Raw genomic sequence first — 25883 nt, 5'->3', positions numbered from 1 at the left:
AGATAAATAGCAGCAAATATATCTTAAATATACAGTAGAAAACAACAAAATACAATAATTATATTTTATTAACAATTATACAACTACTTTTAGATTTATAAGGAAAAAAAGTTACAATGAAAAGATCTAACCAAATTAATTTTATTAAAATTATTAACTTTGTCAACATATTCGATTTCGCGGCTTTCTGCATTTACGTTTATTTTTTTAGAGTTAAGTACGAAAAAAAACAACCAAGAACTAGTACCAAGGCAAAAATAGTCAATCTACTAAAAAACAGTAGGGCTAGCAACACTGCATGTACTATTCTAGCTATAATAAAGAAATACAAATGAAGAATTGTCTATAGATTTTGTATTAGCTCAATGTATATTTATATTATTACACATATATATTTTATATATTTATAGCTAACTCCTATGAAATGTAACATAATAAGATTATATTGCTTTACATTTTTTTAAACAACAAATAAAAAAAAGTATAGAAAGATTGAACGAAAATTGCACGCAAGCAGTACATTTTTTCGTACATGAAAGTTGCGCATTAGAAAGAGACAGCACACCCGCATGATCACCGTTCGTGATTATTTGTCGCTGTCTATGTCTAATGTCTATGATCACTGTAAATTGTAATCACTTTCGTGGAGTCAGCTAGTCGTTGTCGGGCTCGATTCGCAGTCCGTCGGGGCGGGTCGTCTCTGCAGGTTGTTAATTGTATTCGTGAATTTGTGTATTTTGATTTAATCGTAGGGCGACCCGATACCTCACCGGACTTAAGTACTTAAACCAGACAAAATGTTACACCTTAAGAATATCGCAAAATCGGTTGTGCCGCCTCTCAAAAATACCATCCAAAATGAGGCAGTCAATAATATGCTAAGGATCACGCCTGCAGCAGTAAACGTTTGTTGCCGTACCTACGCAAATCATGATATCCCAGACAGGCTCAAAGACATACCGACCAGTGCTAATCCCAGATTTTTTGACATGGTTGAGTATTTTTTCCATCGGGCGTGTCAAGTAATCGAAGACAAATTAGTTGAGGACATGAAGTCGAGAGTTTCAATTGAAGAGAAAAAGAAGAAGGTGGCCGGTATCCTCAAACTTATGCAGCCATGTGATCACATAATCGAAATCCAATTCCCACTGAGACGTGATTCCGGCGATTACGAAATGATTTTAGGATATCGGGCACAGCATTCTTCACACAGAACCCCAACAAAAGGAGGTAGGCACTATTAAATCCATTCCTCGCTACTTACATCACCGCGAATCCCGCTGTCTTACTTATTGTTAATGGGGATTTTTTATTTATAGCACAGAAGACACGTGATTTCGCCGACCGTAATGTTACGTAGATAACCAAAATCTGTTTTAGCATAACCTCTTTGGCCCCCTACAGGTGTATTATAAACTACAAAAAAAGCTTAAATTACCGTATTGCCAATAAAGAAAAGTAAAAAATGAAAGATTCTGGATATTTTTGCTCTAATTAAACGTATAATTTATAATGATTATTAAGTTCCGATGTAGACATAGAAAAAAATATAATTAAACTGACAAACTATACATTGTAATATAATTTCTATCGTAAAAATTAATAACTATTACCTAATTTTAGAAATCATATGCTGGCATATGCTAGGCTAGGCTTAGTTGTAGAATCTGCGACCTCTCTCTAGCAATTAGTTAGACTTAAGTAGACGATATTGAATAAACAAATCTGGCAAAATTGTTAACTGTGATTGCATTAGAGTACGGACTTATCTTAAAGGTTCTAAAAGATTTTTCAATTTTATATGTACTATATTTTGGAATAAAATTCGATAGTACTTTTTAAAAAAAAAAGCCATTGCCCACACTAAAAAACTTATTGGATTAGTCACAAATAGGTACTTATAGCTATATAAAAATTGATTGATATTATGATTTAAAAAACTATTTTAAATAGTACTTTGTTCCATATTTTTCGCATAGAATATAAAAATATAAATTCGCATATATATTTTTAGCATAAATTTTGGTTGAATTACAAATCATGGACTAGATTACAATATTTTTTGCTTTAATTCCTAAAAGTCGTCGCCGATACATTTTCTTAGTAATAACTAAATTATGATCATTTCTTTCGTATTTACCGTCGTGATTGGTTATTAGTTATTATGTTTTACTTATATAACATGGATCATAAAATATGTATTTTCAAATAAAATTTTTAATCGTATAACAAAACATAACCTAAATTGAATAACAAATTGTTCCTACCCTATAATCCTATGTTTTTTTAACCAATGATCCATAGATATTTACCCCATACAAATATGTAAGAAAATTTAAATAATTATAGATAGTGACATGTATTTTATTTAAATTACCAAATTAAATATTAAACACTGGCCAAGGTCGAGCCGTTTTTCCGTAGCATTACCTAAAAACCCCAAAAAATCAGGTTTGTTAGATGGGAGCCCCCTTAAATATTTATTTTATTCTGTTTTTAGTATTTGTTGTTACAGCATCATAATATGTGAAAATTTCAACTGTCCAATTTATTAAAGTTCGTGATATAGGTACAGCCTGTTGACGACGTACAGACAGCGTAACGACAACAGTAATAGGTTTCCATTTTACCTTTTAGACTATAGAGCTAAATGAAAATACTTTATTTATAATATATTTGCGTGACAAACGAAACCATTTTTGTGTTACATTCGAAACTTAAGAAAAAGAAATGAGAAGTAGAGAAAAAAGAATAAAAAGAATTTTAAACTTCCCGAAAAGGTATTGAGGATTAACAAAGATTGCTTACATTGTTATAGTTTATTGTATGTAGAGACTTATAGGATCAACAGCTTACAAGCTTCTTAGCTTACAATTTCAATTCTTTAGTTTTTTTTAGATATTGCATTTTGTTAAATAATTTTGGTCTTCGTTGGATATTAAAATAAAAAATATGGAGCATAAGCTTCCTAGATAAAATATATTTATCACGCTTTGTAGAAAAAAAAGACACATTTCTAAAAATTTTGGGTTCCATTTTAATGGCCGAAAATATTATTCTAAGGACCATTTTATATTATAACATTGATCCTAAAATATCCTCAATACTTTTACTAATTACATAATTTTCTGATATAATATATTCGAAGGAAATTTTATAAAACATATTATTGTGCTTAACTTACACATTTAAAAGACTAATTTATGCAATAAACGAAACAATTGCTCACATCCGCGCTCGTGTTTTATGACCGCTAACGAGAAAAACTATTTTATCAACATGAAATACGTCTAGGACCGAAAAACATATTTAACATAAGTCACATGATTTTTCAACCATAATCTATATATATAAAATCGAAAGGTCACTCACTCATCACGAAATCACAGAAACTACATGTGCTAGGAATCTCAAATTTTGCGTAGGAGTTACTTATAGGACGTAGGTGCTCCCTAATACGGGAATTTGTAATATTCGACTCCTAAGGGGTTGTTTTTGGGGTTGAAAGTTTGTATGAAACTTCGTTACTACAAATGCTAGGAGTCTCAAATTTTGCATAGACGTCACTTATAGGACGTAGGTACTCATGGAGATAGAAATTAATAATAACGTAGTTCAGGCTGGCGAAGCCGCGGGCGGGCCGCTAATATTATATATATCTACTTATTTATTTTCAAATATTTCAATAAAATTGTAAATCTCATATAGTACTTGTCACTTGATATTTTTTATTTTATATCACATAAAAATAGCAAGGAGTTGATTGGCTTATACAGAGTAAGCAGATAAAACCCACGTAGTGTTTACAGTGGCCGATGGTAACAGGAGGCGCGGCTGTGACGCAGTCGGGGGGCGTCACAGCGTTATACAACCAGCTTAAATCCAATTGTTACCTTATATAATATACTAAAAACTAACACAATATATTTGCGAAGGATTTGCAAAGTTACAAAATGAATGAGTAAACTAGACCTATTAGCTCTTAGCTTAGCGGTCACGTTGCAATACGTCTGTATGACATCACCAATCTGTTGCTATGTTTAGATATGATAATAACAATCACTTAGGATATGTCTTATCAAAATAAAAAATACTTTTATCAATCAAGTGAAAGGAAATTGAGAATGATTGGTTTGATAAGCTTCTTCTATAAACATCTGAATTGATAGTAACGTCATCGACTATTTAAATTGTAAGTAGGTATGTTTTTAGTCACATTTATTCGAGCATTGGTAGCGTAGATAATTTTTTTTTTAAATCTACCTACCAACATTTATTCTGCCTAATGCATCGTTGTAATTTCCTAAGGATCTTCATTAATAGTAGACGTAGCATGGATATAAGAATTCTTGCTTCTTTGATTTTTAAAATATGATTTTACTTAATTTCTATAAATTTATCGTGTGTTAGCGCGAGAATGCAATTTGTATGTAAAATGGAATTTCTGCAGTTTTGTCAAATCCTCCAATAAAAAAAATACAGTCGAATGGATAACCTCCTTTTCTTACAGAAGTCGGTTAAAAAACATTTGCAATATAAACTTATCCTCGTGTATGATTTTAAACAGCTTTCGTTTTATTATTAAAAAGATAATAAAAGTAAATGCAAATGAATATTGTAAAAGTTTAAAAATATTAAATGAAGAAAAGAATGCGCAAAAAGTTGTAATGATTCTAACTTAGAACACTTATGTATATTCCTGCACCAAGGACAACTTCATTTGGTAAATATTTACGATTAAAATTGTGTACGTGCCATCTTCATAAATTATGAAATAATAAATTAGAAATTGCCACGTAGGAAATTAAATAATGAATATTATTTTATTTCGCAATTCCCTTTTTTTCTCTTTACTAATATTATTATTGATTAAATATACAACAACCAACGAAACATAATAATTATGAAATATTATTTTTAATAAAATATTTATTAATATTAAGAATATGTGCTCATTAAAACTTATTCTTAGTTTATTTTAATAATATGAACGTAGCAATTGTTACACCTGATTAAACTATATATGTGCAGATGATCGACGCAGTTTTTTTTCTAGTAGAAGCACAATATGCAATCGCTTCTCGTTTGGAATATTTATATCGCTACGAAATTCGATATAATTGGAGTGGTCATTATGTGAAGTTCAAAGGACAAAACGCCAAGTCTTCTTATCCTAGTAAAAATTAGAAATGGCGGGATGAAAAGAAAAAAATAGCAATGTAATTTTGACATACCTACGTGTTAAATATTTTTTTCTTCCTTTCAACAGGTATTCGATTCTCAACCGACGTGACTAGAGACGAAGTAAAAGCTTTGTCAGCCTTAATGACCTTCAAGTGTGCGTGCGTGGACGTGCCCTTCGGCGGCGCCAAGGCCGGTATCAAGATCAATCCTAAGGAGTACTCTGAGCACGAGCTCGAGAAGATCACAAGACGATTCACTTTGGAATTGGCCAAAAAGGGATTCATTGGTATGACATTTTGAATTATTTATAAATTTGCCGTTAATTATTATAGCAACACTGGTTTTTAAGTATGTACCTAAAAGCTGATATTAATAATGACGTTTTGCATCCTCCCTATTATATTTTAATACCTATTGATAAAAACTCATCCAAACCTACACCGAAAAGTCCATGTTTTAGATACTGTTTTAAGAATGCCGATTATGAGCAAATTAATAGCGACATTTTGGAAATTAATTGGTGTAAATTGTTTCAAAATAAATCTGTTGAAGAAAGTGTTGACATCTTCTATGAATATATTTTCCATATTATACGGAAACGCGTTCCTTTTAAAAGAGCCAACAATTTTAAATTTCCTGTATGGTTTACTCCAGCACTAATACACATATTTAAGAATAAAAAGAAAGCTTGGATTAAATGGAAAGTATATAAAAACCAATCCGATTATTCTATATTTTCAATGTATCGTGATAGATTCAAGACAGAATCACAAATTTGTTACAATAAATATATCAATTCTGTGGAAGACAGTATTCTCAAAAATATTAAATACTTTTGGACTTATATAAAAAATCGTCAAAATCAATCAGATATACCAAACAGTGTCCATTATAACGGAACAAAAGCAGATACTCCCGAAAGTATTTGTAGTCTGTTTTCTTCTTTTTTTCAATCTGTTTTCCAACCTTCTGACGTATGTGACTCCTTCTGTATGGAAGATATAGATGACATAGACAGATACACTAGTAACGACACTGTTATTAGTGATATACATCTATCGGATTCAGATGTCTTTAAGGAGCTAAAGTCTCTAGATAGTACTAAAAGCGCAGGTCTTGACAATATTCCTCCTATTTTTATTAAAACTTCTGCTATGTCTATATGTAAACCTTTGACCATGTTGTTTAATAAATGCCTAAAAGAGGGTATATGCCCAGTTTTATGGAAATCAGCTAGAATTACACCAATACATAAAGGAGGCTTAAAAAAAGATGTAGTTAATTATCGACCAATTTCAATCCTATCAACACTATCCAAGGTTCTAGAGAGACTGGTGCGTAATGACGTCTATCCACTGTTGCATAAAGCTATTCTTCCAGAGCAACATGGTTTTGTTCGTAAACGATCTACTATCACTAATCTGTTTATTTATACTTCTAAACTGTTTGAAAATATTGATGCTAATGCTCAAATGGATAGTATCTACACAGATTTTCTGAAGGCGTTCGATAGAGTAGATCATAGGATACTCTTAGAAAAACTGGCTTTCAACGGTATTCGTGGCAATCTTTGGAGGTGGTTTAAATCTTACGTAACAAACAGAACACAAAAGGTTGTCATTAATGGATATGAGTCAGGTACGGTTATTATAACGTCTGGGGTGCCCCAGGGATCGATCCTTGGTCCGATGTTATTCATCCTATTCATTAACGACATCCATATGTGCTTCCAGCATTGTGATTTTTTACTATACGCAGATGACCTAAAAATTTTCCGCACAATAACTAATTTTAATGACCATCTGGATTTTCAGGAGGACCTGAATAGATTTACTAATTACTGCATTGCTAACAAACTACAGCTAAGTTTTGACAAGTGTAAAATTATTACCTTTACTAGAAAACAAGCGTCTAGTACCTATAATTATTCCATAGGTGGCCATAACCTTAGTAGAGTACAAACCATCCGTGACCTTGGAGTCACATTAGATAATAAGCTGACACTGGATGCACATGTTGATAACATATGTAGTAAGGCCTACAAGATGTATGGGTTTGTTATGAGAGCTAGTAATGACTTCGTCCGTCCAAGCACATACCTACATCTCTATAAAACCTTGATCCGTTCACAATTGGAGCATGGTGTGTGTATTTGGGATCCGTTATATAACAAATACTCAGACCGCCTGGAGAGAGTGCAAAAGAAGTTCTTGCGTTGCATGCACTATAAATCCTGTCGTAATTATAAACCATACTATCAATTACTGCAGAAATATAATCTTTTAGAGTTAAAGTCTAGGAGAATACAAATGCAAGCTATGTTTTTATATGACATTTGCCATAACAGATACGATTGCTCTGATATTGTGAATAGTATAAGCTATGGAGTGCCTACTAGATCATATAGGCGGGCCTGTCGTTCCACCCATCATCTTTTTGCCACACGAACGACTCGTACTAATGCAGGCCTACGTGCACCTATTCAGCACACATTAAATTCCTACAACAGCAACTTTAGCCATATCGACATCTTTGCAAATACTGTAAGCGTTTACAAAAGACTGCTATTTGAGGAACTGTATGATGACACTTAATAAACTACAGAATTATAATGTACAATCGACTCTCAACTTTTAAAACTTATTTATTATATCTAGGGTAAACGATGTTGATTTCACAATTATTATATGTATAAATTATATTATATATAAATTATGTTATTGTGATATTGTTAGTTTACCTCAATAAATCAAAAAAAAAAAAAAAAAAAAATAACCATTTTTCTTCTTCTGCAATTCTCCAAGGGTGTCCAGATGCCCTATTATTATAATAATATATTATTTGACATTATTTTATAACGCTGTCTCTCTTAAATAGCTGTTACTACAATAAAATACCCTTGAAAATGATCCAATACTTTAATAAACGTAGCTGTTTTGCTAGTTTCTAAAAAAAGCACGGAACTAATTTTAGTATGGTTCGGGACAGTATTCTAACTATTTTAGATTTTATATAAATAAATATTTCTACAAGTTTTAGTTAAAAACAATGAAATAGTTGTAATTTCACTATTCTCATAAAAAAATATTTATTCTATACTTAGCGGTGTATTTTTATTGTTAGCTTAAGTAGATATATAACTAAGCTACGACATGTACATACATATTTATGTTTACTATATCAATTGCAATATCACGACTTAGAACAATACTGTGAAATTAAATATGTACATATTTATTTATTTTCATGTGTATATGTAAATATTATGCTCTAGCTAGGCTCTAGTCGTTTTTATTTTTTTATTTTGTAATATCTTATTTATACTATCAGCCCGCTCGCGGCTTCGCCCACTTGAACTACCTACATTGAAAAGTGAAATTGTATCCAAATCAATAAAATAATTATTTATAACAATTTTGCAATTTTTAAAAAATGGTATATTATAACCTTTTATATGTATAAACCTATTGAAGTAAAACAAACACTACATGTTAGAGGATGTTAGACGAAGCTGGAAAAAGCCGATTCTCAGATTAAGGTGAACAAACACGCACAGATAGATGGGCTAAAATTTTAAAAATTATTGTTTTTGGTTCTATTACGTTAGTAAATGCCACCTAACATTTTGTCTTATAAATCAGCTTCACGCTGTATCTCGGACACAGCAGGGTAGGCAGAGGGAACCTAGTGTTAAGACACTTCGTTCCCCACTTTCTACCGAATTGTGGAGGCATTGCGTGTTGAGTAGCAGAATTCAACGCCGCGGTTTGCCTCGACACCAAAGCGAAGAAAATGGAAATATAAACGTAAATAAATATTTCACTTCCTCGAGTGGGAATCGAACCCACAACCGTCGCGTTGCAGTCACACCCTTGTGCCACTGCGCCACGACGGCCTCTAATCTTTTGTCTTATAAATCTTCGATCTATTACGATTTTGATTACCTAATTCGAGTTTGATGAAAACATTCCCTACAGTCAATAACCGTTCGATGGAAATTGCTTCGAATAGTAAATTGCTTATCAACAGTCAATTCCTGATCATCTCTCTTATCTTATCTAATAATTAACATTCGTAGGAAATCACAATCTAATAAGTGATAGCTGATATCTTGGAATTTACGAATTTATGGATTTTTACTGTAATGATAGCGTTAATGGAATAAGTAGTTTAATTAATAATTTCAAATTTCAATGAGACTAATTGAATTTACACGCTTTGAATATACAAAACCTCGATCGATATTTAATTTATGGACTTGGAGTAATTTGCACGCGTTATTTAAATAATGGTTACTTGTTGATATTTTCCATCTAACTACAATAATTTTGTATTATAATAGGTATAGAGGTGTTATTATATTCTGCATATCTTGCGTAATTATCTAGTTTTCATACATTTTTTAAACTTCAGTGTAGGCAGAAGGAACTTAGAGTTAAGACACCCCGCTCCCCACTTTCTGCCTAATTCCGGAGGCTTTGCGTATTGACTGGCGAAACTCAACGCCGCGTTTCTACCTTAACACCACATTGAACACGAAGAAATAAAAATATTTTAATATTTCAATGCCTCAAGCGGGAACCAAATCTACAACCTGTAGCTGTTTACAGACACACTTGGAGTACAAGCGTCACGAGTTCACGACTAGCCTCGATTTAATTACTAAAGAATAACACATCTATTGAAATTTGAAGCTATAGAAAATATTTCTGTAACAAAATATTAGTGGGCGTAGGTTTTCTAAGAGCATGTTGTAATGACTCATACTTAGACATCTACTTTGTAATTTTGCCAACGTAATAGTTTTTGCGGTTAGTCTGAATTATAATTAGTTGATATAGCTATCTTATACTCCACGTCTGTGATGTTAATTGAAATTTAAAACTAAACAAATAATTATTTTCTTATATCATCATTAAGTCGATTATATAAATATTTTTTACAAAAAATCTGTTTAATTTTAGTAGTAAATCTTCTACTAAAATTATTATATAGGTAGACTAGCGGACCCGGACGCGGCTACGCCTGCTTGAAATATAAGAATATGATTTCTATAGAAATATAATTTCAATCTAGATGAAATGCTAAAAGTGACTATTATATTTATTTTCATAAGGATGAATATCAAAATGACGCGGTAACGAACGCGGTCGCGTAGCGACGACGGTTGTTATTAACATGGCAGAATAAACTGCATGTCAAATTAGAAAGTATTTTAATTTATTAGTACATATGTGTAATGTAATATTATATAGCCTATAGCACTTCTAAAGAATGCAGCTTTCATACAAAACAAAAACAAAGTAAATCGATCCAGTAGATCCAGAGATCTTAGCGTTCAAACAAACAAACAAACAAACAAACTCTTCCGCTTTATTATATTAGTATAGATTAAGTTTCTGAATTTTATATCATTGGAAATTTAGACTCTTTCAATAAATATTTTATTGAACACGTGTTTCATGGTTTATTAGACTTCACACTTTTAACTGAAAATTATTGTTCATAAATATATTTGATAAATATTCGTACAGTCGAAACGGGTGAAGCCGCCCAAGTCCAGAAGTAATATATAAAAACATTCTTATAATATACAAATTTTGTTTTTCCTTTTTTGTAACAGTTGTCTGTAATTATAAATTTATACTTCGCGGTTATTTTGTGAATACCACATAAAACAGTACTACATTTTTTTGCAGTCACATTTATTGCGAAATGACAGTTGAAACTAATTTGAACTGCATAATAAATTTGATTGTTGATAAAGGTTAAATATTTTCAGTGAAAAAAATAGCAATGTAATGCACCCAGTCGTCAGTCGCAGTACACAAGCGCGTGACTGCAATCGCCACGGGTTGTGAGTTCGATTCTCACTCGAGAAAATTAAATATATTATTTAATAATCGAGGCAAAGCGCGTCGTTAAGTTTCGCCGCTCAAGACCGCTCGCTAGCTGAAAGTGGAGAGCGGAGCATCTTAACTTTTAACTGGGCTCCCTCTGCCAAACCCTGCTACACGCGGGGTACAGCGACTTTTTCGAATTTATACGACTATATGTAGGAAACATTGTTAAAAAAAACAATGTAGAGTAGAATATAATTTTCCATCTTACTGTCTACAGGGCCTGGTGTGGATGTGCCTGCCCCAGATATGGGTACGGGTGAACGCGAGATGTCTTGGATTGCGGACACTTACGCCAAGACCGTCGGCTATCAAGACATCAACGCCCATGCTTGCGTCACCGGCAAGCCTATCAATCAGGTAGGCTGAAATTATTATTTATTACATGTCTTAATAATTATGTGAGTACATTTGTTTCATTGATAGTAGTATCTCAATAAATGTAATATACCGTCAGTTATAAATTAAAGAATATGGTGAAAATGTGAGTTCTTTTCTTCATTTACTTAATTGATTCTTTCTAATAGATTAAGGCCTTCGTGCTCTATTATATTTACTTAATTGTACTACACACACACTTCACATTGCTAGTTTTGTATAAAGATACGTGAGATAAAATGGTGGTAAGACAAACAAGAAAAAAATGAGTATTAATTGAATTCTAATATATTTAATAGACGCGAAAAAAATATATTTATGTAGTTACTATTGTATTGTTTACGTCGACAGCATTTCGTATAATAAATTCTTAATCGATGGAATACACTGTATCGAGAGATACAGAAAATATATATTTACATTATAAGTATATAAATATGTATTTTCTTAGAAAGGTCCTTTAGTCCTTTAGTTTCTTATTTTTCATAAGATACTTTTTTTATACAGGGAGGTATTCACGGAAGAGTATCAGCGACAGGCAGAGGTGTGTTCCACGGTCTTGAAAACTTCATCAATGAAGCTAATTACATGAGCATGATCGGTAAGTGTTTATAAAAATCGATATTTGTAAGTAAATTAAGAATTGTTAAAGAATAGATTAATTTTAGAATAAGAAAAATTAACGATTATTTATTGACTTATTAACTCAAAGAACCAAAATATATTTTTAATAATGATTTCTATTTGGTAAATTAATTGTAATAGGTAAGTGTAGTTATAAATTAGTATTTCTTATCATATTTTAGACATCTCTCTGTGAGTTCTACCTACAATCTTGACAGTATCTTGTTGACATTAACAAGTTTTTTTTCTTACGTCTATGGAAGCTACTGTAGCGCAATTTTAACTATAATACCCAACATTTATATAAGATTTTCTTACTTATATGTAGTATAAAACAAAATAGCTTCCCATCGACTTTGGGATTGCGTATAAATCATACGCGTTAAAACAGAATACAATAAATAACAATTCATGCATTACTAGAATGAAGCCGACAATAAATAATATTTGTAATGTTTTAAAATCATTATTTTTGTACGTACGGGTGATGCGAAGGGAAGACAAGTATTATATATTTTTGTCGGGCTGAAATCTGAATAGACAAACAAATTAAGACAAGTGATTAATAAAAATTAAAATTTCTCTTCCTAGTATTCATAAAAAAAGTTTTTTATTAAAACAAAGGCACCACACCCGGTTGGGGCGGCAAGACGTTCATTGTGCAGGGCTTCGGTAACGTAGGCCTCCACACCTGCCGCTACCTGGTCCGCGCCGGCGCCACCTGCATCGGCGTCATTGAGCACGACGGCGCTATTCACAACCCTGACGGTATTGACCCTAAGGTTAGTTCATTTTCACATAAATATGTGTTGAAATTAGGATTGTTTTATAACAGTGAGTCTTTACAGGGTACAAAAGTTTGTTTTTTTAATTTTAGTAACGGCCATGTGTATGTTTTACGACGAAAATTGAAAAGTCGTGATAAATATCTAATGCCTAAATCAGTGTTACTTTTATTTAAAGCATTGACATTATTATATGGTTAATAATAATATAAAAAAATATCAAAATATTCCATACCCTCCAACTATTATCACGGTGCGTGATTCGGAAAATTACAAAATAAATGCCCAAACTTATAATTAACTTAACTCAAAGTCACCTTTAATTGACCTAATGTTATATCACCTAATTAAAATATCAAAACTTTATCTACACGAAAGTTAAAAATAATTGTAATTGATTTGAAATTAATTAACTAAACCAATCATGTCACTGTCACGTTTTTGACGTTTCATCGTATTGACGTTACGTCATCTACGATAGAATGATCGCTAGATTAAAACATATTTGTATAACATACATGTTGTAAAACATAATATTGTTATTGTTATTACTATTAATAAAAAAAATATTATATTTGCCTAGCTTTATCTTTATAACTTGTTATCAAAACGGAAACATTATTATAACTATGTATTTGCTTGCTAATAATTTTTAGTTTTTATATTAACTATTTTGTGATATGGTCTGTTTTTAAATAAATTAAAAAAAATAAAATATTTATATATACTTCTAGTGTACTATTTAGTTCATATAATACTAAAAATAGAGTTTCCCGTTTACACTATTTAAATTAGGTTTCGACATTTTTACATGCATTTACAAAATTTAAATCTAGGACCCCACATGATGCATTGTACTAGAATATGGTGTGATCGCTGTATAATGTTATTTTTTCATTCTAAATTAAACTTAACTCTAATGTTTATTAGACCGATATATAGTATAGACATACATTTATTTATATTTTATTCTACTGTAACTTTACAATTCTTATTACTTTAATATTTTCAATCCATTTATTTTTCCACCGGTAATAGGTCTTAGGTTCGTTTACCTCAGTTTTTGCACTTGATTCAAATCGTAATGGCATGCTGAAGTCGAGAAAATAACGAGTTTTGTTTTTTTGTATATGTTTATAGAATGACATTATAATAAGTCTTTTTTCTCACATGACATGATGGTGATGCGATGGTATTATGATTTAGGTAAATGTAAAATTTATAAATGAAATTTTATACACGAAACAAAAAACTAAATGTAATATATGAATATTATAATGAGGCCATGGGGAAAAGTGTGACTGTAACCGTGACAGGTTGTGGGTTTCATTCCCACTCGAGGAAATGAATTTAATATTTTCATTTCCTCGCCCTCGTGTACACAATTAAATATTATTAAACGATAAAATTACAGTCATACATTAGACAATTAAAATATTTAACTTCAAATAGTGTTTCAATAGTGAAAAGCGGAAAAATGCTATTGTAGATAAAATAAAATCTAAATCCCAAACAACTATCTAGGTCACTTGTGAAACGTCAGTTTAAAATATTATAAAATTATTATTCACTTACACGTTTATATAAAGTAAAATAACAATTAAACGCATAGTAAAATATTAGTATTGTGATAAGTTATGATAGTAGATAGGCAATCACACTCGGGCTAGAAACCTATCAATGTAGGTCACACTAACGAAATAACCCTGGCAAGGGCTAACACTGACGCTATAATCTGATTCCGTCTCGAGAATCTTTCAGTTAGTATAAATTACATACTTTGTTGTTTATATAACGTAAAATATGTATGTATTGTTTTATATTTTCGTTCGTTTAAAACTAGTGAACAATGAAAATATGTGTAAAATTGACGATATGTGATAAACTTCATTATTTTGTCCCTGACAGAATTGAAAAAAAAAATTAAAAAAAAAAAAATATGTAAAATTTATGGCTTGTAATTTTTTATGTGTAATCTTGTTTTATTAAAAATATCGAGTGGTGCTCCATAAACCCTTATGTTCTTCACTTCAATTTTATCTTTATCCTTCTCGAGTGTAATTGTATTTTTACACCTAGGTATTTTTACACCTAGGAATAAGGTTGCTTTAAATAAATGAAAATTAACAGATTGTTATTATGAAAAATATGTTTTCTATATCGAATAATTTAAAACATATTTTTATTGTCTATTTTATATCTGAGTAGAGTAGGATTTTCATATTTTTATTTTTAATATTATACAACATTGATATATTCTCGAAAAGGTAAGAAAAAAATTTAATAAGTGGCATGAAGAAGACTCCTGTTTCTTTATATGGGTAGGTACTTAATAGAAATTTAAAAATACTTGTCACATAGCGTGTAGAGTAAAACTTGTAACAATATTATTATAACATATAAAATAATAATGAATAGTTATATAATATACCTTTAACATCGTTATTCTTAAACGTAATAAGTAGAGCTATATATCTTTCAAAATGTCTTATCAATTGGAAAATTTCAATTTACCGAAACAAATCTTTTATGTTGATAAATTATTGATATACTCGTATCACTTTTCCACTCCGTCACTTCAATTTTATTAGAAAGTGTATTGATAGTTTTATCTTGACATGAGAAAGACCGATGTGTCAAGAAGGCATACATTACCTACACCATCAATTAACTTCACTTCATTTATTATTTGCGATAATATTTTCCTATACTATTATTGTATTATTACGTATTTAGTAGTTTTTGTGTCTTTTTTTTTGAAATAATATTGAAAAATATCTATTATATTAATCACATTGTTTAATTACGTCCTTATGATAATAATATAAAGTTCCAATGATCAATTCTAATACCAACCTCATATTATGCTTAGTCAAGTTGGCAACTTAAAGGAATGAATGGACTCTTTTAACGATATAAATAGTTAGGTCTAGTCCTTAATGAAGTATTCATAATGAAAAAAAAAATCTAATAAAACGTACGAACTACAAGTATATCTTTCTACTACATAGATAGGGTAGGCAGAAGGAAACTAGTGTTATTAAGTGTACCTCACTTTTCCTCCAATTTTCAAGACATTGTGTGTTAAGTAGCGGAACTCAACACCGCACTTTGTATCGAAATCGTAATTTCATAAGAAATGTTAATTAAAAGAACTTCCATAGCAACTTGACTAAACTTTTAACTTTTTACATCAGGCTCTAGAAGACTACAGGATTGACAATGGCACTATTGTGGGCTTCCCCGGTGCAAAACCCTACGAGGGCGAGAACATGCTGTACGAGAAGTGCGACATTTTGGTTCCCGCCGCCGTCGAGCAGGTCATCCACAAGGAAAATGCACACAAAATACAGGCTAAGGTATCTATGTTTTATTACTATTTTTGATACTTTAAAATAAAATTTCAAATACGAATTTCAGTACGGTCGACGAATTGGGACCGCTCTGTAGTTAGTCTTTTTGAACGTTAACACAGTGTACACTCGAATTTAAATAATCAAAAGAGAAATCTTAAAATCAAATCTGGCAGTCATCTACAGCTAATTTCAGGGCGGTCACGGTCCACGACTCGTTGACCGTCCTGGAGATATGATGATGTTATTATTGGTTGAAATCTCAATTGTGTTGTTGTCGTTGAATATTTAATGCACGGGTCGCAAAAATGCAACATTGAATTCAACACATCGTTAGTGGAGGCCGTCGTGGCGCGGGGGCTCAAGGGTGTGAATGTAACGCGACAGTTGTGGGTTCGATCCCCGCTGGAGGAGAGGATATATCTATTTACATGTATATTTCCATTTTTTCGCTCTGGTATGTAAGCAAAAGCGCAATACCACGTCGGCGGAAAGTGGGGAACAGAGTGTGGAGTACAGCGTAAAGCTGATGTTTTTGATTAGGCACAAGGCTCTCTGACTAAGGATATTTCACAAAAATCACCATGACGTCGTCAAAAATATAAAGAATGCATGCTAAAATTCAAATTGTATGTAGTCAATGTATTTATTGATCACTTTTAATTGTAATTTGTAATAAAAAACAGTACTTATTTATAAAAAAAACCGAAATTATTTTCACTGTCCGCCGCGTTATTATTTAATAATGCATTTGGGTTTTTCCATTAAATACAAGAATTTCCCAACCTATATATAGATGCTATGTGACAACTAAAATTTGAAGTTGTTTCTTAATATCTTATCTGATAATGCTTAAAATTTTATTATGTAACACAATATAAATCATAATATATCATTGATATGGTATTATTTACCTCTTATCTCATTGAATTAACAGATTTAAATAAACCTGAAATTCTATTTTAAATGACCTTGTGTCGTACATCCATTATGTAAATTGTAAAGATACTTTAAGAAGTTTAAACTTCAAATTATAAATAATGTTCTAAGTTTCTTTATATTATAACCTCCTGTGTAATTGTAGATAATTGTCGGTGAAGAAAATTCAAATACATACAGTGGGTAAAAAAAGTATTTGCACACCTAATTTTTTTGAAGTTACACCTGGAAAAACACAGAATGATTTCAGTTAATTATTGTATTGAATAGCTTAATCTATATATATTTAGAATTGATTATTAAAAATTCTTAGAAAACAGAAATAAAAAAATTAGATGGTAAAAACACCTTTTTTAAAGTCAAATAACTATTTGCACACCAACCATTCCCTACATACAATGTTATTCCCGCGACATTTTGTCACTTTAGGTAAAATGTGAACATTGTATGTATACATGTGAACGTCGGGAAAGGTATTCTAATAACGAGACATTTGTTAAGTGTTCAGAAAAAATCTTGAAGCCAACATGCCGAAAGAATTTGAACTGTCGTTATCGACGCGTGAAGAAATTATTTTACTCCGTAATGAAGGTTGAAGTTATCGCCAAATCGGGTCAAATTTAAAGTTAAATTACTCGACTGTGTACTAAATTATAAAAAACCGAGAAGAAATGGGTAGTGTTGAAAATAAGGAAAGGTCCGTTCTTCCGAAGAAGCTCAGTACGAGAGAAAGGCGACAAATTTTAAAATCGGTACAAAATAAACCATTTACAAGCGCTCAAAGCTTAGCAAATGATATCGCGTCAAGTTCAGGTAACGTTGTCTGTGCCCAAACTGTAAGAAACGTACTGGGTAATGGTGGTCTTCGTAGCAGAACAGCGAGGAAAATTTCTTTCATAAGTGAGGCCAATATAGCAAAAAGACTAACTTTCGCGGAAGAATACTTAAATACCCCTTTAGAATTTTGGTACAATTTTATTTTTTTCTGACGAAAGCAAATTTTATCTTTTTGGAACGGACAGACAAACATTTGTGTGGCGCAAGCCAAATACTGAACTTCAGGCGAAACATGTGCATAGTACAGTCAAACACGGCGGTGGTCTTGTGATGGTTTGAGGCTGCATGACAGCAAATGGTGTGGGAAACTTGGCTCTTATCGAAGAAATAATGAAAGCAGTAGATTACGGTAAAGTGTTGCGCGATATTTTGTCTTGCAGCGCATTGAAATTAGGCGTAAGTGAGACATACTACTTTCAGTAGGACAATGATCCTAAGCATACAGCTATGGAAACCTAAGGAATGGGTGATGTACAATGTCCGTAGAATGCTGAAAACTCCGCCATAAACGCCAGACATCCACCCAATTGAAAATTCATGGCATCTGCTGGATTAAAATTTGAAGAAAATGAAATTTTTAAATCAAAATGATTTGAAGGGTGCTTTGGTGGAGAAATGGGCTCAATCTCGATTTAAACAACGTCCAAATTATTGGAATCGATGGCAAGGAGATTGCAAGCCATCATTGATGCTAATGGAATGCACACAAAATATAAAGTGTCTTTTCTTTCATTTATTATTGATTTTTTTTACAAAATACGTACAAACCGGTTGGTGTGCAAATACTTATTTGACTTCAAAATATGTGTTTATACCGTCTCATTCTTTAATTTCTATTTCCTGAGAAATTTTATTAACCAATTTGTATTATATATAGATTAAGCTATTAAATACAATAATTAACTAAAAACATTCTGTTTTTTTGTAGATGTAACATCAAAAAATTAGGGTGTGCAAATACTTTTTTTACCCACTGTAGCTCTATGAAAACATAGGTATATAATACGTATTATATGCCTTCCTTCGACTTACACCTGTTTCAGAAATTATAGTTTCCTCTTGAGACTGTAAATAATTTTCTTTGGTTATTCTGCTATGCTCAAACTTTAGTAAACAAGAAAACAAAACATCTAGACTTAGTAGTTATACTTTATAATCTAATATAAATTGTTTTATATTTCTTAATTTTGACCTTGTATTAAGGTTATAAATTAGCGATTGCGCCAACGATAAATTGATAAGAAAATTGATATAATATTTATTATCTACACCTTTGTTTATCGGTTGAAAATATTAGCATTGCCGCGGCCATTAAGATAATTTCAGCCACCTTTTTACACTTATCATCACCTAGTAAGATATTTTGTGAGTTATATATTATGAACTTTGACCTTAACGAAATATAATAATAAGTGCTGTAAGTTTTCTTTTCCTAAATAAAAAATAGTTTTCATAAATATAAAAGAGTAAGATAACGCTTATATCTAAGGTTATGGATTATCTGTTATACATTTTAAAGATTTTTTTGTAAAATAAAACAAAAATATGTTTGTAAAATATCTTAGAAATAGGTACATATTAATTTTAAAAACATTAGTGTCGTTATTCATCTCATATATAAATGCGGCCATACCTGGCCATTGTCCAATTGACAAAAATCTTATTTTAAATAGGTCACTGACCTAAATTATAGATATAGATTTAATATCGATATTATATGTGTAAGTATTTAGTGCTATTTACTATAGGAAGAGAGAAGACTTAAATATACCCTCTTTATAAACTTACAAGAAAATGAGACATAAACTTGTTACAAAATAATTTAATGAAAAAGAATTTTTGTTTTTATTGTTTTGTATTTAGTAAGTTTAAACATAGCTCACGCGTTGTTATATAGTTAATCCCACTCAGTCTAATAGTCCAAGTGGTGTTGAGTTACACTATTCATTACATAATATCTATAAATGTTTGTATAAATTATGAAGTACTCTGTAGCTTGCTGGGTTCTCTTACGATGTCCAATTCAGGACATAATTAATATAAAAAGGAATTATATAAAAAATAAACTTAAATAGTTACTTATAGGGCTTTCTTTAATTTTAATAATCTTGCTGTTTTCTCAACGAGGCAGCCCAGTGTAATTAAATTTTTAGATCTTAAAAAAAAGGATTGAGAAAAGTGATCGTAGCCATTTTTTACAGTCCTTACATTTGGTGTTGGAACTCAAGAGTAAACTATAAAAAGACATTCCTCCGGATAATGAACTCGCTTGCCACCATCCTTTGTACAATAAGATACCTTACGTTTAATAAGTTACCCTACGTTTATATTATTTAATTACATTAATACAAAAATATAATAAAAACAATAATTATAGATCATCGCCGAAGCCGCCAATGGTCCCACGACACCGGCAGCTGACAAAATCCTCATTGACCGCAACATTCTGGTCATCCCCGACTTGTACATCAACGCTGGTGGTGTCACCGTCTCCTTCTTTGAATGGTTGAAGAACTTAAACCACGTGTCTTATGGACGTCTGACCTTCAAATATGAACGTGAATCCAATTATCATCTTTTGGGTGAGTTTTATTATGCATATACTATGTGTATAATGTGTTTATAGTAACATACATAAACATACATACATTAAGGCCAGTTGTGGTTCAGGAGCACAAAGTACTAAGAATTGTGAAAACGACTGGTTGTGGGTTTGATCCTCAATCAAGGAAATGAAATTTTTATTTTCATTTATTTGGTTCACTTCTTTCTGGTGTCGAGGTAAAATATGGCGTTCAGTTCCGCCACTCAACCCCCACGCAATGCCTCCAGAATTCGACAGAAAGATTGTATGTAAACGTGTAATTATATGTATTTATATTATACGTAACATAAAATGAAATAATATATATTTTATCCTTAAAAAAATCTTAGTTCAGTGAATTACTAACAAATACAATCAAATTATTATCCAGAATCCGTCCAAGAGTCTCTTGAGAGACGTTTCGGTCGTGTCGGTGGTCGCATCCCCGTGACCGCCTCAGAGTCCTTCCAGAAGAGGATCTCTGGTGCCTCCGAGAAGGATATCGTGCACTCCGGACTTGATTATACTATGGAGAGGTCAGCTAGGGTAAGTTTTTTAAATATTTTTAGATTTTACTTATAACACACAAAGCTTTGATTAACACATACATATAAACTAGATATTAATAAAAACATTGTGTTTCCAGGCTATAATGAAGACAGCCATGAAATTCGACCTGGGTCTAGATCTGAGAACTGCGGCATACGCCAACTCTATTGAGAAAATATTCACCACTTATGCGGACGCTGGACTCGCTTTCTAAACAATTATTATAAGGATTATTAATAAAGTATTGTCTGCATTTTAAAGACTCCATTATAGTCCCTTGCACTTAAGCGTAACTTTTAAGACATTATATTCACAGTATTTTCTTTAATGAATTTGAAATCATGGCTTTTTTATTTGTACTAAGTGAAGCATTGTTATTAACCTTAAGGGATTTTTTCAATTTGTAATTGTATCATCTTATATTTTCGAAATAAATTGTTTTACTGTTATATGTAGACTTTCTTTTTATTTTTACTGTTATTGCTATTTGCTTATGTAAATAATAAATAATATTTCAAGAAAAATACCTGCATTGACATATTTGTTAAGTCTCTTACATTTTGTTCTATATTAAAAACTTAAGTGATAACAGAATATGGCTATGGTGAAAAATTATCAAAATCTTTCTTCAATGAAAAATAAAAACACGATTTTATTTAGTGATTGTGGTCAGTACAAATTCTGATATTTAGTAACTAAACGATTTCTGTGTTAAGTTAAATATTTTCGTAGTAAGATGGGGCAATAATTTCAGTGTTGCTATATATACCGCTGAACATTGTTTATTAGTCCTATGTAGAGGTCAACGCGCATGTAATCAATCGGTGTTGAGTTCTGCCACTCGACACGCAATGTCTGAGAATTCAGTCTCAGTCTCAGAATTCGGCAGAAAGTGGGGAACGGAGTGTATCAATACTAGGTTCCCTCTGCCTACCCTGCTGTGTGCGAGATACAGCGTGAAGCTGATTTTATATACAAAAAGGTGGAATACTATCAGATCTTACTGTTTCATGGGGAACAAAATAAAGTAAATAAAACGAAACAAAGAATATAAACGTCGGGGGTGAATAGACACGTCGTATGGGTTGTTTGAAATGGGTGTATGGAAAAACTGTTATAACGGGTTGACACAAGCCTGAATTTTATTATTATAGTACTTTTTCTACATATTTTATGGTGAATGTTTTCAACTAGTTTCAAATAAATTCTAAAGACATCATTTTGGAAGTATATTTTTTTCTAATAAAATTGACATTGAAAGCTTGTATTGCTTACAAATAAACAAATAATAATAAAAAAACATATATAATGATTTATATTTAATCATAATTATTTTTTTTTACAATGTTCTAAATTATATTTTCTTATTTTTACTTAATATCAAAACCAATTCAAATGATGCCACATAAAAAAATATTGACTACATTACGTGTACTTGCTGTTTGCGCTGTCACTGTCATTAACTTTACTGACAAGATTCGAGGAATGCATTAAATAGGCGCTTATTATTTTTGATATTTTAGGTGTTATCGCAATTTGTAAACCAAAATGTATATTCCATCTTTTATATTCACTGTACTAGTCACTGTTATTAACGGTATTTATTGTAAAAGTGTAGAACTTACATTTGAGTTACCTGATAACGCCGTAGAATGTTTTTATCACGAGATTGACCAGGATGTATCTGCCTCGTTGGAATACCAGGTATTTTAAGCTGGTTTATTATTTATATATTTGATAAAGAAATTAATAATATTTTCTATTTCTAGACAAATATTTTTTTCAATACTGAACTTGCAGTTCATGTAAGGATGTATACAGTTTTAAATCATATTTTGTATTCTATTTCCGATCTTCCAATTATTATTAACAATGCTATTATACTTTCACTATTCTTAACACTAATGACATTTAAATTATTTCAGGTTATAACTGGAGGTCAATATGATGTTGATGTAAAGATTGAAGGTCCCAATAAACAAATTTTGTATCAACAGCAAAAGATGCAATATGACTCACATCAATTTACAACCAAACACAAAGGTATTTAATATTTGAATGATACATGTAATTATTGATCTCTTAAGACATATTTAATAATTTGCTTAATTTTGCAGGAGTGTATAAAATATGTTTCAGTAATGAATTCAGTACTTTTACTCATAAATTAGTATACATGGAATTAAATGTTGGTCCAGAAGAACCTCTGCCTGGCATTGGTGAACATGCCACAGTTTTAACTCAGGTATTTTCAACCTAATATTTTAAGATCTTTTAAAGTCGTTCCAAATAAAAGGAAAATATTTTAGAAAACATTAAAAAAATTAACATGGTTTTGAATCTCAAGCAGGCTCAAGTACCTAGTCATCTATTGAATACTTATTTGGACTGTCCTATTTCTTTAGGCACTAAGTCAATCAACTCAAACATCAATATATTATATGCTTATTACAACTTATGTATGTTAGTTAGCAGATATGTGTTACTTTTGTTACTATACTAAGAATTATTTCACAAGAGAGAATACCATTTATTAAATACTGAATGTGTTTAAGTTATATAAGGTTAAGTGTTATATATTTTGTAGAACCTAATTAGGTTAATTAACCTAAAAATTTATATGGATGCATTCTTTCTTGAAATTTTTCAAATATTGCTTACAATCTTGTTAAAATTTCCCTAAATGTTAATTTCCCAAATTATAATTTTTCTCTATGATCATAATAATAAGAATTTCAACATAGCTAACTAAGATTCTATGACTTGGGTAGCATTCAAGAGAATCTTTCTACATTATTTTTTTTGTTCTAAAATATAAAATTCTTAACAAACAATTGATTAACTAATTAAAATATGAGGGTAATATTATTTAGTTTTTTTTTAATCTGTTTTTTTTTTAGTTGGAGACATCAGCAGAAGAGATCCATTCATCGCTTAATAAGATTATTGACCATCAAACTCACCACAGACTGAGAGAGGCTCAAAGTAGGAAAAGGGCAGAAGATCTGAATGAAAGAGTATTCTGGTGGTCAACTGGTGAAACCTTAGCCATTGTTTGTGTTGCAATCGCACAAGTTATGATTTTAAAGAATTTCTTTAGTGATAGACCTACATTATATAAAATGTAATAGCAAATTAAATAGTGTATTTATTAATATATTTTTCTTTGGTGAATTTACCTTTGTTTTTATTTTTTCAAAATTTGAAAATGAAAAAGAATGTATGTTTAATATAATTTATTTGTTAAAAACTTTCTATATATAAGTTTCTTTAAGAATTTAGATAATATGTAAAAAATAGTTGATACACAATAAACAGTAAATAAACATTGTTAATATTGTATTCAAAATATTTACCGAATAATACCGATTATAAATTACTATGGTCTTACGCTAAATACTATATTTAAAATAAAACAAGGAGTGCAAATACACCATTGACTAATGCACAGGGATATGCTATCAGTGGTCTTTGTTCAGAATCCCCGGACATAGTAACAAATAGTCGGCTTGCAGACAAAGCTGACCATATTACTGCCAAGGCAGACAGACTAAGTCCGATAGCTCCTTCCAGAGATATAAATATTCCTAAGCTTGCTAAAACTACCATAGGTAACATACAGTAACCTAGTATGCTGGCCACACTAAGTACAGTGAACACACCCTCTGTTCGACTCATGAGTGAAAGTAAAAAGTACATTAAAATAACAGACATTACTGATAAACCATACACATAGCCAAAATGTGCTTTGTTGCCTGACAGAAACAAACAAACAGCTAATGCTAAACAAAATGCAATAGGGCCAGCAATGTCTGTATCTCTCAGTAAAAAATTGGCATCATCTGCTTTCGATTGACCATGAAAAGGATTAAGTACAGCTAGTGTTTTTTCTAATATTCTATCAGGATATATTTCTAGTTCATCTAGCAGTGGTGGTTCATCAAATTCTGATGTTACACCAGATTCTGGTTCCCCAGGTATGGGGGCAGGTGTGAATAAATTTGGATTATAATATTGATTATTGTTGGGTGGTGCCGGTGTTGGAGCTTGGTCGAAAGAGTAATTCTGCTGATCTGCAGTGAAGTTCTGAAAGTCTGAAGGGAAAATAATATTTTTATAATTTTTCGCTCAAATAATTGTATTAACAGTAAATTGGAGTTTAATTTTTTACTTACCTAACGTTTGTGAATCTCCGAACGTATTTGAAGTGTTAAAAGAATAGTTTTGGTTATTTGTTTGAGGTTGCCAAGAATAATCATTTGGATTAGCGTAAGACATATTTAGAAGCTTCTAGAATTTAAATCTGAAAGAATATTAAATTTTATAGGACAGTGTACAAGTTTGGTACTTGTATATCAATTTAAAAGGTAAAATTCACTTTCGCTATGTTTTGCTAAATATTTGTAATTTCCACTGTCGAACTGTCAACTTGTAATTGTAAAATGTCAAAATGCTACGTTCTAGATTCAACGTCACAAGCAATTTGGATTCGAGGTTTTTAGCACAGTTTTTATCACGGTTCTAATTAAATGTTATTATTTCACTTATTACTCTGTTACAAAAAAAATGCCTAAATGAAATCCAGTGTGGTTAGGAAGTCGCGCTCAGTGTCTTAGCTAATTTCTAAAAATTACTAGTAATTTACCACATTTATAATAATTTATCATGTCTTTTTAAAATAAATTCTAATATTCAATTTATATTTGTAAAGTACATTTCAAAGTAAATTTTATTTTTAATGTTAAATACT

General features: G+C 31.0%; 3 protein-coding genes across 4 annotated transcripts; 2 read left to right on the top strand and 1 right to left on the bottom strand.

The window, feature by feature from the left end:
- Window positions 1–628: 628 nt before the first annotated feature.
- Gdh (glutamate dehydrogenase, mitochondrial) lies at window positions 629–21582 on the top strand. Its single transcript, XM_085207427.1, has 9 exons — window positions 629–1230; window positions 5270–5470; window positions 11305–11444; window positions 11970–12063; window positions 12711–12868; window positions 16069–16230; window positions 20378–20582; window positions 20976–21130; window positions 21231–21582. Exons 1-9 carry the CDS (start codon window positions 798–800, stop codon window positions 21345–21347), a joined length of 1665 nt encoding a protein of 554 aa, XP_085063553.1. The 5' UTR covers window positions 629–797; the 3' UTR covers window positions 21348–21582.
- Window positions 21583–22579: 997 nt separating this feature from the next.
- Window positions 22580–24307, top strand: p24-1 (transmembrane emp24 domain-containing protein). Its single transcript, XM_085207430.1, has 4 exons — window positions 22580–22837; window positions 23059–23176; window positions 23251–23378; window positions 24034–24307. The coding sequence occupies exons 1-4, from the start codon at window positions 22682–22684 to the stop codon at window positions 24259–24261; spliced, it is 630 nt and encodes a 209-aa protein (XP_085063556.1). The 5' UTR covers window positions 22580–22681; the 3' UTR covers window positions 24262–24307.
- A 47-nt stretch (window positions 24308–24354) lies between these two features.
- Yip1d1 (Yip1 domain-containing 1) lies at window positions 24355–25616 on the bottom strand. Of its 2 annotated transcripts, XM_085207429.1 has the most exons (3): window positions 25512–25616; window positions 25309–25436; window positions 24355–25227 (listed from the first exon to the last, which is right to left on the bottom strand). In XM_085207429.1, the coding sequence occupies exons 2-3, from the start codon at window positions 25409–25411 to the stop codon at window positions 24539–24541; spliced, it is 792 nt and encodes a 263-aa protein (XP_085063555.1). In that variant the 5' UTR covers window positions 25412–25436; window positions 25512–25616; the 3' UTR covers window positions 24355–24538. The 2 variants fall into 2 exon arrangements, with proteins under 2 accessions (XP_085063555.1, XP_085063554.1); XM_085207428.1 differs by having other exon boundaries at window positions 25309–25575.
- Window positions 25617–25883: the final 267 nt, after the last annotated feature.

The sequence above is a fragment of the Heliconius melpomene genome, chromosome 3 (genome assembly GCF_056956725.1).
Source record: "Heliconius melpomene rosina isolate 202511_hmr_F chromosome 3, ASM5695672v1, whole genome shotgun sequence".
Taxonomy (NCBI): Eukaryota; Metazoa; Arthropoda; class Insecta; order Lepidoptera; family Nymphalidae; genus Heliconius; species Heliconius melpomene.
The sequence above is the reverse complement of the archived record's forward strand: the minus strand, read 5'-3'. Positions and strand labels throughout refer to the sequence as shown.